The sequence below is a fragment of the Liolophura sinensis genome, chromosome 7, assembly GCF_032854445.1.
Source record: "Liolophura sinensis isolate JHLJ2023 chromosome 7, CUHK_Ljap_v2, whole genome shotgun sequence".
Classification (NCBI taxonomy): Eukaryota; Metazoa; Mollusca; class Polyplacophora; order Chitonida; family Chitonidae; genus Liolophura; species Liolophura sinensis.
The window spans coordinates 59,636,689-59,652,314 of NC_088301.1; the positions used below are offsets into that span (position 1 = coordinate 59,636,689).

Below are 15,626 nucleotides of genomic sequence, written 5' to 3' on the forward strand. Positions count from 1 at the left end.
ACAGAGCCGATCTCGGTCTACTTTGGGTACTGATTCATTCCCTGTTTGAGACCTATTGTAGCAGAAGTTAATCACAGCACAGAGCCGATCTCGGTCTACTTTGGGTACAGATTCATTCCCTGTTTGAGACCTATTGTAGCATAAGTTAATCACAGCACAGAGCCGATCGCGGTCTACTTTGGGTACTGATTCATTCCCTGTTTGAGACCTATTGTAGCAGAAGTTAAGCACAGCACAGAGCCGATCTCGGTCTACTTTGGGTACTGATTCATTCCCTGTTTGAGACCTATTGTAGCAGAAGTTAATCACAGCACAGAGCCGCTCGCGGTCTACTTTGGGTACTGATTCATTCCCTGTTTGAGACCTATTGTAGCAGAAGTTAAGCACAGCACAGAGCCGATCTCGGTCTACTTTGGGTACTGATTCATTCCCTGTTTGAGACCTATTGTAGCAGAAGTTAATCACAGCACAGAGCCGATCTCGGTCTACTTTGGGTACTGATTCATTCCCTGTTTGAGACCTATTGTAGCAGAAGTTAATCACAGCACAGAGCCGATCGCGTTCTACTTTGGGTACAGATTCATTCCCTGTTTGAGACCTATTGTAGCAGAAGTTAATCACAGCACAGAGCCGATCTCGGTCTACTTTGGGTACTGATTCATTCCCTGTTTGAGACCTATTGTAGCAGAAGTTAAGCACAGCACAGAGCCGATCTCGGTCTACTTTGGGTACTGATCCAGTCCCTGTTTGAGACCTATTGTAGCAGAAGTTAATCACAGCACAGAGCCGCTCGCGGTCTACTTTGGGTACTGATTCATTCCCTGTTTGAGACCTATTGTAGCAGAAGTTAATCACAGCACAAAGCTGATCTCGGTCTACTTTGGGTACTGATCCATTCCCTGTTTGAGACCTATTGTAGCAGAAGTTAATCACAGCACAGAGCCGATCGCGTTCTACTTTGGGTACTGATTCATTCCCTGTTTGAGACCTATTGTAGCAGAAGTTAATCACAGCACAAAGCCGATCTCGGTCTACTTTGGGTACTGATTCATTCCCTGTTTGAGACCTATTGTAGCATAAGTTAATCACAGCACAGAGCCAGTCTCGGTCTACTTTGGGTACTGATCCATTCCCTGTTTGAGACCTATTGTAGCAGAAGTTAATCACAGCACAGAGCCGATCTCGGTCTACTTTGGGTACTGATTCATTCCCTGTTTGAGACCTATTGTAGCAGAAGTTAAGCACAGCACAGAGCCGATCTCGGTCTACTTTGGGTACTGATCCATTCCCTGTTTGAGACCTATTGTAGCAGAAGTTAATCACAGCACAAAGCTGATCTCGGTCTACTTTGGGTACTGATTCATTCCCTGTTTGAGACCTATTGTAGCAGAAGTTAATCACAGCACAGAGCCGATCTCGGTCTACTTTGGGTACTGATTCATTCCCTGTTTGAGACCTATTGTAGCAGAAGTTAAGCACAGCACAGAGCCGATCTCGGTCTACTTTGGGTACTGATCCAGTCCCTGTTTGAGACCTATTGTAGCAGAAGTTAATCACAGCACAGAGCCGATCTCGGTCTACTTTGGGTACTGATTCATTCCCTGTTTGAGACCTATTGTAGCAGAAGTTAAGCACAGCACAGAGCCGATCGCGGTCTACTTTGGGTACTGATTCATTCCCTGTTTGAGACCTATTGTAGCATAAGTTAATCACAGCACAGAGCCGATTGCGGTCTACTTTGGGTACAGATTCATTCCCTGTTTGAGACCTATTGTAGCAGAAGTTAATCACAGCACAGAGCCGATCTCGGTCTACTTTGGGTACTGATTCATTCCCTGTTTGAGACCTATTGTAGCAGAAGTTAAGCACAGCACTGTGCCGCTCGCAGTCTACTTTGGGTACTGATTCATTCCCTGTTTGAGACCTATTGTAGCAGAAGTTAATCACAGCACAGAGCCGATCGCGTTCTACTTTGGGTACAGATTCATTCCCTGTTTGAGACCTATTGTAGCAGAAGTTAATCACAGCACAGAGCCGATCTCGGTCTACTTTGGGTACTGATTCATTCCCTGTTTGAGACCTATTGTAGCAGAAGTTAAGCACAGCACTGTGCCGCTCGCAGTCTACTTTGGGTACTGATTCATTCCTGTTTGAGACCTATTGTAGCAGAAGTTAATCACAGCACAGAGCCGATTGCGGTCTACTTTGGGTACTGATTCATTCCCTGTTTGAGACCTATTGTAGCAGAGGTTAATCACAGCACAGAGCCGATCTCGGTCTACTTTGGGTACTGATTCATTCCCTGTTTGAGACCTATTGTAGCAGAAGTTAATCACAGCACAGAGCCGATCTCGGTCTACTTTGGGTACTGATTCATTCCCTGTTTGAGACCTATTGTAGCAGAAGTTAATCACAGCACAGAGCCGCTCGCAGTCTACTTTGGGTACTGATTCATTCCCTGTTTGAGACCTATTGTAGCAGAAGTTAATCACAGCACAGAGCCGATCTCGGTCTACTTTGGGTACTGATTCATTCCCTGTTTGAGACCTATTGTAGCAAAAGTTAATCACAGCACAGATCTGATCTCGGTCTACTTTGGGTACTGATTCATTCCCTGTTTGAAACCTATTGTAGCAGAAGTTAAGTGCAGTGAAGAGCCAGTCCCGGTCTACTTTGGGTACGGATTTGTTCTCTGTTTTGAGACCTATCGTCATGAATCTGGTGCTGCTTTTCCCCCGGTTTCTATTGGTGATAGACTTCCAGTCAGGGCAGTTCATCAACTCAGACTCTTCTATTTGTGATACTAAAATGCCAAATGATTATTTTCAGAAAGTATTGGTGTCAATATTACTTGATTCATTACTAAGTTCCATGATGAAGTTTGTACGGCTCACAGTTGTGGAATGGATAGGCCTACTGTTCGACCTAGTACATGTTACGTGGTAAAACCCAAATTTGTGTTCAAGTAGTAGATCGTATGCTACATGTATATGTTAACTTATCAGCAGCTTTAAAAAAGGGTCACTGTATTGTTTTTGTTCACACAATACCTTCAACGACACGCCATCTGCTTAATGCCCTACTCGGAAATTTTGGCCATAAATGATGGCATCAGGTTTATTGGTTAAGGAAACAGGAGTATCTAGAGTAAACCACCAAACTTGCTGACTGCTAATGGGGTAATATTATACTTGTACCTTGTACATGAAGTGAACTTGGTTGGTTGTATTAGAGCGGCTGTACCAGAGATTTTTGGTAAATAATTGAACCAAATTTTCTGCATTTACCTAGAATTGCTGTCATACATGTCCTATTTATACTGTTAAAAGAAGTGTGCAAGTTCTGTATTTGAGGAACTGCATTACCAGTTTTGAACATTACATCATAACATATGTACACACGAGGCTGACACTTTGCAGAGGGTAATTATTTGGACTATATTATATAGTATAGTTTTAAATAAAGGATAATAGGTCACTCTATTTTCATTATATTTTACTTTAAGCAGTTGTGTCTGTGGGTAACTGGTCATAACTGATTTTCTCTAATTTCCTGTTTCTTGTTAAGTTCGGCTTTATATGCTAGTAAAATTTGAGACTGACTGTGATATTACATTGTGATCATTTTGTTATAATTGAGTATTCACTCTGACTTGTTCAAATACAAGATGCTGTATTCATACATTACTTCTCATGAAGCAAATGTATGTCTTGTTAATCTTAACTAAGATTTCATTTACCTGTTAATAGGTGTATCGGGAGCCTGTTCAATGCAGACTCAAATATTGCACGACATAACTTCCGTGGTAAATGCCCTTGGCATGGTGTTTCAACAGCTTTGTAAAATGGGTCCCTGTATTTTGAAAGATCATTTAAAAACATCTCATTTGATGTAACGAGAATCTATGCAATATTCTGTTTTCAGTCAAAATGATTTAACAGTAATATATACATTTTTGAGGGGGCTAGTGAATATGTTGTTGAGAGTGTTTTTAAATTGGCAATTTTGATCAAAAGAATGAAATTGTAATCAGTCATTTTTTTAATGTCAAACAAGTGTATTCATTGTTATGCTGGTTCTCTTAATATTCTTTTGTATATTTGTATGAAATACAGTCTGTCCTTCCACATACTGTTGGATATGTACTATTTATTACTATCTATTAAAAGGTGAAATGTCAAGATTTCCTTCACTGTGATTTCACACTGGCTCAGTCAGATATCACTTTTGTTATTACACACCCAGACACCAGGACATCAGAAAAAAAAAAACATTTTGTTTTATGATGTCCCAATTGGAGCTCAGCAGAATGACGTCATATTACAAATTCAGTCAACTTTAACATTCTTATGTCACACAACAAGACTGCGACTTGATATTCAAGACGTTCTGTGCAACGTCATGCTATATACACAAGTCTGTGAATGTCAACAGCTAGAAACATGTTCAGTTAAACTTGTTCAAATACACAAAATCATGACAATGTCAATTCAAATAATAAACAGAATATTGCACAGAGAAGGTTGAATATCATAAATATTTTTCTTATGAAATGTGGAAATGATAACCCACGAGACACTTTTATCATTTTCACCTCTCGCTCAAATGTGTACCTGCTCAAGAGTTACTGTACAATATAAGAGGGTTAGAAACATACCTAATGTGCGAATACAACATACATTTTGGTAAAGAAACCAAGATTTGCTGTCATCAGAGAAGTATCTCCTGTAGTGTAAATTTCACTTTTAAGGGCCTAAGATGTGATGTTTAGTTGTTAAATCCAATAAGAAAGTGTTACAATGTGCAAGGTCTGGCTATTATGGCTCATGAACTGTCTCCTGTACAACAATCCAAATTATATTGGTATTTCAAACATGTCTAAAAACAGAATTCCAAACTTGGCAATAATTGGTGACTACCACCATGACCACACTTCATACTGTCATGCAAGTTTTGTCAGGCGCTATTTGCGACTGCCTCATAACACGACTGGAATACAGACGTGAACAAAGAAGTAGTTCAGTCATCACCTATGACCCATTCATGCAATGAATTTAATATGACAATAGCCTTTCTGGACGAGTTTCCCTAAAATTCATACCTTTTTAATAACAAATTATGACTGGAGATTTATTTATGACCTTGGTAACTCTTTATAAAGGGTAGGAACCAATACATAACATTAACTATTGTTAATTTGTTAATACATATACCCGTAGTAGGCTGTTCAGTATTCAGGGCTGCCACTGGGCTGGAAGCTTAGAGGTTTCCCTGTGCCTGACTTGTCCTCTACTCAGGGCAGTTACAGTGAATTGAGATAAATAACAAGCATATTCTGTTGCCAGTCAGATATTTATTTACATGTTACTTAAAAATACTGACATGCTCTAAAGTGGAATTTTGAGCAAATGTATTGGCAACATAGAGGCAAGACCTAATATACTTTATTGGTTCATAAGCTTGATGCATCTATTTCGGGTATACCGAGAGAACCAGCAAAATAGTGAGCTTTGTTAATATTTTTTTCCTAAAATATAAAAATCTGAGGCAGATAAAATGTTTTGGAGTACAGGTATTTCGATATGCTATAAAGTTTGTGCATGCACAGATCTTCTATTCCCCCTAGTACATATCTGGCACAAATGGAAATGTTTTGTTTAATTGTTAGTAGGTATCTGCAGATGGACAGCGCTATTCTAATGCTTGTGTAGATAACTGCTGATTTGATGCAGATGCAAGGAGATTCATGGCGGATATATCATCCTCTGTAATTACATAATGAGTACCAGATTCCACATAGGCAAGATGGTAGGAGGTCTGTCCGTTGTTAGTTGCCGTAATTAGTTGTGTGTTCTGCATTGAAGGTGGAAGCTGAGAAATGTCTGTGACTTTTATATGCTGGAGGGAACTTGCATCCTCCACTTGTTCTCGAACATTTGTCAGGCCTATCTCTGAAGCCTGTCGCCCACCCTGCAAATGGTTCAAGTCTTCAGGGGACAAAAGTAAAGTTGTGACGTCAGATTTGGCAGAGCCCTGATCCCCTTTCACTACCACAGTCACGTTACCTAGGTCGCCGGTGTCACCAACACCAGCTAACGAATCCTCAACCTGGGTAACATTTCTAACCTCTTTTGCTTGCCCTGTCGCCTCATCCAGCATCCTCTGGGGAATACATGCAAGTTCAAATCCCCCAGATGAATTTTGCGTCAGCAGACTGTGAGAGAGTGGCATGTGGGAGTGAACACTGGTGTTAGTGGAGTCAAACTGACTCCCTACATCAACTTCACTGGAAAAATATACCGTGGTTATTTCAGACTTTTCTTGTTCACTTTCTCCACCAGAATATAGCACAGCTACCTTTCTTTCGGCCTCCAGTTTGTGTTTTCTCAGGTGTCTGTGATAGGTGGATAGATCATGGAAGGAGGAGCTGCAGACTTTACAGGTGTAAGGTTTGGTGCCAGTGTGCTGGTTCACATGCTCCCGTAAATACTGCATTCGCGTGAAGCTCTTTGGGCAGTGGGTGCAGAGGAAGGGACGTTCACCTGTATGCTTCAGTCGATGTCGATCCATATCTCCTACATAACACAGATAATAAAGGAGTAATAATATACATGTACACCATTTCTATATGTACACATATATTTGACGTGTACTGCTGATTTCACAAACATTTAATCATATGAGCCATGTACATTTAATATAACCAACGCAACAGAAACCACACCAAGAGATAGTTTGTCATATAAAGGTGGGAGAATTAAACAATACTATAGATACATGTACATGGATTATGTGCCCATGCTTTCTAACGTACATATGTAGAAGATCAGAAGGAGGATCACACGTGTACTATACATGTACATATAGTCAATGATTCTGGTTCATTCACTTATCACCAATCCACAAGGAAAATTCAGCTGCTGTTATACATTCGTTTATGTTTGAATTCAAATTACAACAAAACCATCTCAGAATATTTCACGGTGTTACCTTTGGTAACAAAACAGGCGCCACAATGTTCACACTTATATGAGCGTTTATCAAAATGCCTCTTCTGATGCATCCTCAGCTGGCATTTCTGGCGGAAGGCCTTCCCGCAGTAATCACACAGATGGCCTTTGTGACCTGTGTGCAGGTCCATGTGGGACTGTAGAATTCCTGTTTGAGCAAAGCTACGGTCACATATTTTACATCTGAAACATGACAGATACATGGTTCTTCAACATCACAGCTATGCTCCTCTCGCAGAAGTTGCTACCGACATAATCCTTCAACCGTTGGGAGAGAAGCGTACAACACGGCAAGAACATTAATCTCTGTTGAATAGTCCATCACAACTTCCAACACAAAATATGGTGACTATTATCTGACAATTTAACTAGAAGACTTTAATAGCGACATCCGAACACATGACCAAATATTCAGTTTAATTTTCACCAATCAATAGGTTTCTATTTTTACATAAATTTTGAATTATTAAAAAGGCAATATGTTTTAGGTGGCATTTAATGATGGACGCAACATGCTAGAATAAATGCCTTACTTGTAAGGTTTTTCCCCTGTGTGACTTCTCATGTGAACTTTGACACTTTTCTTCTCTGTAAACCATTTGTTGCATTCTTCACACTTGTATGGTTTTGCACCGGAATGTGTTTTCTCATGACGCTGCATATTACACTTCGTTGTGAAACTTTTACCACACTCCTTGCAACTAAACGGCTTCTCCCCAGAGTGTTTTCTCATGTGCACTGTGAAAATAAACAAACCAAAACAAATCGTACATTTCTACAATGCTTCTGAGAGGAATAGAAACCCTGAAATTAATGAAGTTACAAAATAGACATATAACAGAGTCTTTGCGCATATCAAAAAAATAAATATTTATTCAATAACTTTTGCAGTTGTTAACTGCCTACATAAATATCAGCTTGACCTATGAGCAGCATGATATATTAGCCAGGTGAAGTAGCAAATTAATCATGATGTCTTCATGAAGTTAACAAAACCCTTAAACATGTAATGGTACATTAACAAGTCTTAGTGTAAATTAACTACCTTCCAAGGCTGACTCATTACTGAGATTAGCACCACAAACATCGCAGGCTGTTTTCCCCGGTATCATGTTGTTTAATCGTTTTCGTCCTCTTTTCTTCGGAGACTCCCCTGTGTCGTGGGAGCTTGATTTAACTTTCTTACTACGTAAACGTTTTCTTCTCTTGCTAACTCTCCAGTCAGGATCACTTGTATTGATGTTCTCAGAATCATCAAACCTTTCCTCTCTGACAAAAAACAAAATAACAAATGTTCTTAAGGTCTCAATAATTCCTCTGATACATGTAATCATGAACAGAAAAGGAACTAGAAATGTACTAAATTGGCTAGTTCACAATTAGGCCGAATGACACAGACACTTGTACTTCTCATCTTCCGACATGAAATTGTAGTACACAAAGATATGCCTGTGAGACAGTGACAGAGACATGGCTATGAAACAGTCACTGAGATATTACCATGTAACCTTGAGTGAGATATAGCTGTGAAACAATGATGGTAGTGTATGGCTGTGAAACCATGGTGGAGATATGACTGTGAAACAATGATGGCAGTGTATGGCTGTAAAAACAATGGTGGAGATTAGTGTATGGCTGTGAAACCATGGTGGAGATTAGTGTATGGCTGTGAAACCATGGTGGAGATATGACTGTGAAACAATGATGGCAGTGTATGGCTGTAAAACAATGGTGGAGATATAGATGTGAAACAATGATGGAGATATGGCTGTGAAACAATGATGGAGATATGGCTGTGAAACAATGATGGAGATATGGCTGTGAAACTGACATGGATGTGGCTATGAAACAATGATGGAGATATAGCTGTGAAAACAAGGCTGGAGATATGGCTGTGAAATGATGGAGAATAGATGAGAAACTGAGATGGATATTGTCATGAAATTGACATAGATATGGCTGTGAAACAATGATGAAGATATGGCTGTGAAACAATGAAGGAGATATGGCTGTGAAACTGACATGGATATGGCTATGAACCAATGATGGAGATATAGCTGTTAAACAATGGTGGAGATACGGCTGTCAAACAGTGATGGACATATGGCTGTGAAACAATGACCGAGATATTTAAGAGGGGCAAGGGGTCTGTTAGAATGCTACTGACATTACAGCTGTTCCCTTTGGCAATAGCCAGGAAGTTTGATGCTGGAGTATACATGAAAGTACAAAGAACGGAGCATGCTTTGCAATCTAATAATAACTGTTATGTTGAATCATGCAAATGTTTTATGTTCTGATTTGCCATTAATGTGGCACAAAATCATTCCCACCATTCAATACTTACTTGTTATGGTCAGGGTGGGTCGATGACTGATGATTAGAAAGATCTTGCTTACACACAAAGTTCACACCACATACAGAGCACAGGAATTCCTCTGTGTCTGAAGTTTTCACAGCTTTTCTTCTGCGCTTTCGTTTAACAGGAACAACACTACCACACGCACTACAAGTGTCTTTATTTTCTGGATGAGGAATAGCTGAAACACAACATAATTAGTATCTATTAAAGTAAACTTTGAAACAATTTCTGTTGATCATTTTGCTCAACTACATGATCACTGCAAACATAAACACAGTCCAGCATTTGTATAACATTCCAATGAATATATGTTCTAATAGAGGTACTGCACAGTGAAGGCTGAATACCATAAATATTGTTTGAGTGTGAGGTGGAAATGATAACCCACGAGATGCGAAGCTCTGCAGGTATACCAAATGCATATTAGTTTATTTGTTGCATCCGTGAAAAAAATAAGCAATGTGCCATCTTTGTTGTTTTCCTGATTCTATTAATACACCCTGCAATTTCATTACTGTCCACGCTCACAAAACCCTTGTACAGTCTTAAACGCTGTCTGTAAGTAATTATACATTCTACAAAGGTGCTTAATGCTAATGCAATATAGGTATTTATGTAAATTAAGCACGTGAATAATTTCTACCTTTTTTGTGGTGAACTATATATTGCACGGAAGTGCACGGCCTTGAGATGCATCATGTCATGGGTCAAGCAGCGTAATAGCAAAATGTAATAACAAAAGTGATATCTAACCAGTGAAGATATCATTTTTATCAGTGAGGGAAATACTGGATTTCACTGATGTATAAATAATAAAAATAAATCCCACATACTGATTTAAAAGCATGTTTTGCTACACTTTATTTCCAACATCTGTAATGTTAGAGATAATCATGTTACAGAAACAAAATTTCTTGTTTTCAAAATTACAGTTTATACAATCTTGTATCACAAAAGCAGCCCTCTGCATAAACGGGTCACACTCACACAAAGCATGTTAATTTTATTGTAGAATGAGTGTAGATATTGACATTGGATAATGTGGCAACATCAGATTAGACAGTATAAACTAATAATGAATTGAAAAATGGTTAGCATGAATAACTTATCATCATAATCATTTGGAAACTGAACTATATTTCTCTTTTTTTTTTAAATCCTTTTAGTTATACATGCAAGCAACATATTTTTTATGTTGGGCTATCTAGAAATAGGTATAGATGTCATTTAGAAAGTGGATTAAGTAACAGTATTATCGTTAATAGGGATTACACTTTCTGAATATAGCACAGATTCTAGTGCTGAAATTTGGCTAAGACCACTGCGAGTTTCGAACCGGCGACCTCAGAGTCAGGCACCAAACTGCCAGCAATACATGTCAACCGTCTAGACCACTCGACCAACGGGCCTTCCACAAAAAATGGAAGGCAGTTGACCGGTAGACTTTACAGCAAACATGCATTACCCCTCTGATGATCACAAACGATGTCAACTCCCTTCATTATAGACATGTTTCCATGTTTAAATCAAAAGTTTACCTTTTAGACAAGACATTTATGCACGTAATTTGCCACTGAAATGTCCAGTTTTTTTTAATATCTCCACATTCTTACCAGTAACTAAAATAACTTTAGACATCAGTATACATGGTAAAGATTTCTGCTCTTACCTTCCTGATTTTGTGCTTGAGGTTCAATGTTTAGTCCGCATAAGTAGCATTTTTCTGACTCTTTCTGACTCTTTATTTCAACTTTTGTTGTTGCAATGGCCTCAATTAACTTATCCACATCTGTGACATGTGGCACTTGATCATTACTATTTTCCTGGATAGTTTTTCTTGGCCTTCCTCTAGTCCGTCTTGGTTTCACAAGTGATTCTCTGGATGTGGATAACAGACTATCATCTACATTTGTTCCCTTTTCAATCTTCTGCTTAGATTCTGACGACATTGTTATCTCTGCATAGGTATGCTCTCTGAGTGATACAGCGATTCATTATCCTCGTAATCATTATCAGGTGTGGAAGCAACGATTTCCGCACCAACAACCGTCGGAATGTAGGTATGGTCCAAGTGAGTCCCAGGTGAAGCAAAGTCTGCTCTGTCCACTCTGAAGCTCACAGCATCAGCTCCAGTCACAGTTTTTAATGTTGACGACACATCATTCCAGAACTGCCATGCTGCTCCTTTGTGCTCTACTGAAATGTGCTTTGCAATATTAACAGCTTCAAGGACCTAAAAAATACAAGCAAAAACAAGAACTGACATATCATGAGACTATAAGACGAAATATTTTTAAAATTTGATAACCATGAGTCCTCAAAATAAAGAAGTTAAAAAACCATAACTGTACAACATTATTAAGGGGTGTCAAATTTCTGCAAAGTTGTATTCAACCAAAGTTGTACCACAATGATGAAAGGCTCAAAATAATCCTTATCAAACAGCAAATGTATGCATTATATATAATTATATAAAACGATTAACTTAGATATGTAGTAAGACATTGACATGAACTGAAATGTGCAGTTCTCTTTCCACTTCTCATATACTGTACTTATTTATTTATTTATTTGATTGGTGTTTTACGCCGTACTCAAGAATATTTCACTTATACGACGGCGGCTAGCATTGTGGTGGTAGGAAACCGGGCTGAGCCCAGGGGAAACCCACGACCATCCGCAGGCTGCTGGCAGACCTTCCCACATACGGCCGGAGAAGAAGCCAGAATGAGCTGGACTTGAACTCGCAGCGACCGCATTGGTGAGAGACTCCTGGTTCATTACGCTGTGCTAGCGCGTTAACCAACTGAGCCACGGAGGCCCCATATACTGTACTGTATCACTATCATGTACAACAATAATCATGTGTCCAGCCAGGGCACTACACCTGTATTTTATGAAAATATCATATTTTATACCATAGAACAGCTAAAACAATGCAACTGACACGAAACAGTCAATTCTGAATAGATGATTTCAAAGTTATCAACAGTAATTTTCAAACATATTGCCTTAAAAGAATACAGAAAGTTTTGAGTAGTACATTTCAGCGATTTCAAAGTGGCCATGATAAGAATCACGTCCAATTAAGCAACGTGGTAAGAAGTTTTGATTACCAAACTAGGCCTACTTGCGTGGCAAAACTGCAAGTTACGGTCTGTACTCCCGGCTGAGCAGAGCAGAGCAGAGCAGAGCAGAGCAGGTATGCCAAGGAATGTTAGCACACCGAATTTATAACAGTTAAAAGTTCTGACAGGAAAATGATGAAACTGGTCGGCAGGCTCACAATGATTCTCACGGGAAAAGTCAGCATCTACAGCAGCCCCTGTTGTTATAGGTGTACAATATCTAAGAGAAGGACTATATTGTGCGCTTGAATGTAGGTGAAACACGACCATAATTCACCATTAACAACGCTATTTGGAAACCCTAAGATTTTTTATAAGGAGGAAATTCTCACTAACTTCAGCATAAGTATAAAACAGTCATGTTGACGATATCCTTACAAACGTCAACAAACACGACAACAACAACAGCATGCTACCTTCACTTTTGAACAGTTCAAAGATTGATTCGGGGCCACTTTCCACCGAGGTAAGGTTGTGATCCTCTAATTGTATCCGATCCATTTTCGGTTGCACTTATATACCGATAACTTATCTCCCAAGTCACTAAGCTTAGTACAAGTCAGCCAGCACAAGTCAGCCAGCACAAGTCAGCTTGTGTTGTTTCTCATTGCGACATTTTGTCCTCCGCTGGCGCGATTTGTTTACGCCTTGATGGAGTTAAGGGGGGACAACCCTGTAAAACAGAACTTTCTCCGTTACCCAAATGCTCTTGATATACTCTCAAATAAGAACTTAATGATATATAGAGGATTTTCGTCACAATTCGAAAAAAAAAACTTTCGGATTTATACAGCACATTTTTTTCTACTTTGATATCCATGTCCTTATTGTTAGTTGTAATCAGTCACAATACATTACAAAATACAAGTTGGCTTTACAGGACGGCCTAATGACGCCTGTCAATTTAGGGTATAAGGGCGGGGTAAATCGATATAAAAACCACTTTCTGGGTGCGTAGAGTGACTTAGTCTGTCTGTACATACTTTATATGTTAAACCATATAAAACCTTATACCATTATTTGCCGAAAATTGCCAAATTTCTAAAGACGACCGCTCGCGGCCGGCGATTAATGTGAAACATAGAGTCGGGTCGTTCATGAAGAAGGAAACGGACTTTAATGGCCTGTCTGTATAGCAGGAATAATGGTGGCAATTACATATCGGATTTCAGGTATAATATTTAAATATTAGGCTTAGGCTACTATGTTTACATTTCATTTTATTTCACACATTATGAGAGCGCATACAAAATATATAACTGGTCGTTCAATATCGATTAAAGGACATTAAATATGAATATATAAAAAGTTAACAAATCAAAGTGTCACTTTCTGGTTCAAGTCCATGCCTCACTTTTCTGCTAAAATTAATCTTAGAAGATGTCTGACGTGGAGATGTTCCCGTCTTTGAATATATTAAGTATATTATGATTCCTGTGTTTAACATACTTTCAGATATATAAATGTCAAAATGGTTACTCCAGATACTTCACTGGCTATTATATATATATATAATGGAAAGGAGACAACATATCACCTTACAAAGTTTGCCATTATTTCCAGTTAAGTCTAAGTGATAAGTAAATAATAACCGCTTCAACACCTACATATCCGAAAGAATATTTATAGCATTTATTTTGTATGCGAACAAATTATATTTTTTCAAAGACAATAATTTATTTTAAAGTAAAAATATTTTCAGATATCACAGATTTATGAAATCAAACATATATTTCTATTCATGTACAAAATTTTATTAAGCATTTGACTGGTGTTTTACGCTGTACTCAAGAATATACGATGGCGGCCACCGTTATGGTGGGAGGAATCCGGGGCTGAGCCTAGGGAGACCTACAACTATACGCAAGTTGCTGGCAGATGTTCCCACCTACGGAGGAAGAAAAAGCCAGTATGAGGTCGACATGAACTCACTGCGACCTCGTTGGTGAGAGACTCCTGGGTCATTGCTCCGCGCTGGACGTGCTAAGCGATCCAGCAACGGAAGCCCCCCCCCCCCCCCCCTTCCCCTATATATACAGAAGATATAAATATAAGAATATCTATATATGATATAGAAAATAGGACAATTGCTTGTCAAACAACAAAACTACAAACAGGGTATTACGCACAGGTTTGTTTACATTACCACACATTAACTACACTCTGCATGATTGGAGAAAGAAAACAAACATTGAATCCACTCACCTGATAATTTGGGGGGCGGGAGGGGGGGGGGTGGAGGTGAAGCATGCATGCAGTGTAGAATCAATACCACCTCCCCTTGCCACATGCTAGAATTCAAAAAACAAAGCTTCAGTCATCAGGAGAGCATCGTGGATTTTAAACGGTTAAGAACTTCAGAAAGAATTCACTGCATGCGTTCACACGAACACAAAGCTTCAGCATATCTTTTCACTGAAAGATTACAGTGGAGAAAACGTAATTATGCAATCACACAAGTTCAGATGAAAGAGAGCGAAAAGCTAGTTGTAAATGTGTCTTCAATACTTTTTTTTATTTTTCTTTGCAGAGAAAAGGGTACTTGAAAATAATCTTTGTATGCTTGGCATTTGGGATCATCTCTTGGTGTATATTGTCTTTCTAAAATTATGTTATCAATGAGAATGTAACACATGTTTAATAAATATATTTACACTAGAGTTTGGTCTTTCAGCTAACAAATGTGTTTCAACCTGGATTTTTATTATATTTTTATAGTTTGAATACATTCGTAAATATTATCATAATTCTGATTAATTTTCGGTTTACTGGAGTATAAACCTTTGACCAATTGGTTCGCACTTCACAAAATGTAATTTCAGAAAAATTCAATTATGCGACTACATGTGTGAAAATTTTCATAGCACTGTGTTGGCAAAAAAGTGAGAAATGAAAGTATTTTCACCACACCGTGACAACTTTCTCAAAAACAGAAAGGAACCAAGAACAAACATTCTGGAGGAGCCTCATGCGTAACAAACTATGTCATTAATTGGTTTGCAAATTAATTTTAGTCAAGTATTCAATGTCCCCACCTTCCAGTTCAATTGGAACAGATCAACCTACTTATGTATAAAATTGAACAAAATATAATGCTCCATAAAAGTGTTAATGATTTATCTTGAA

The 15,626-nt window shown here is 38.7% G+C and overlaps 1 protein-coding gene across 1 annotated transcript; it reads right to left on the reverse strand.

Annotated features, from left to right (window-relative positions):
- Positions 1–2,237: 2,237 nt before the first annotated feature.
- Positions 2,238–11,601, reverse strand: LOC135470151 (oocyte zinc finger protein XlCOF6-like). Its single transcript, XM_064748926.1, has 6 exons — positions 11,042–11,601; positions 9,358–9,550; positions 8,056–8,279; positions 7,544–7,748; positions 6,991–7,193; positions 2,238–6,575 (listed from the first exon to the last, which is right to left on the reverse strand). The coding sequence occupies exons 1-6, from the start codon at positions 11,319–11,321 to the stop codon at positions 5,692–5,694; spliced, it is 1,989 nt and encodes a 662-aa protein (XP_064604996.1). The 5' UTR covers positions 11,322–11,601; the 3' UTR covers positions 2,238–5,691.
- Positions 11,602–15,626: the final 4,025 nt, after the last annotated feature.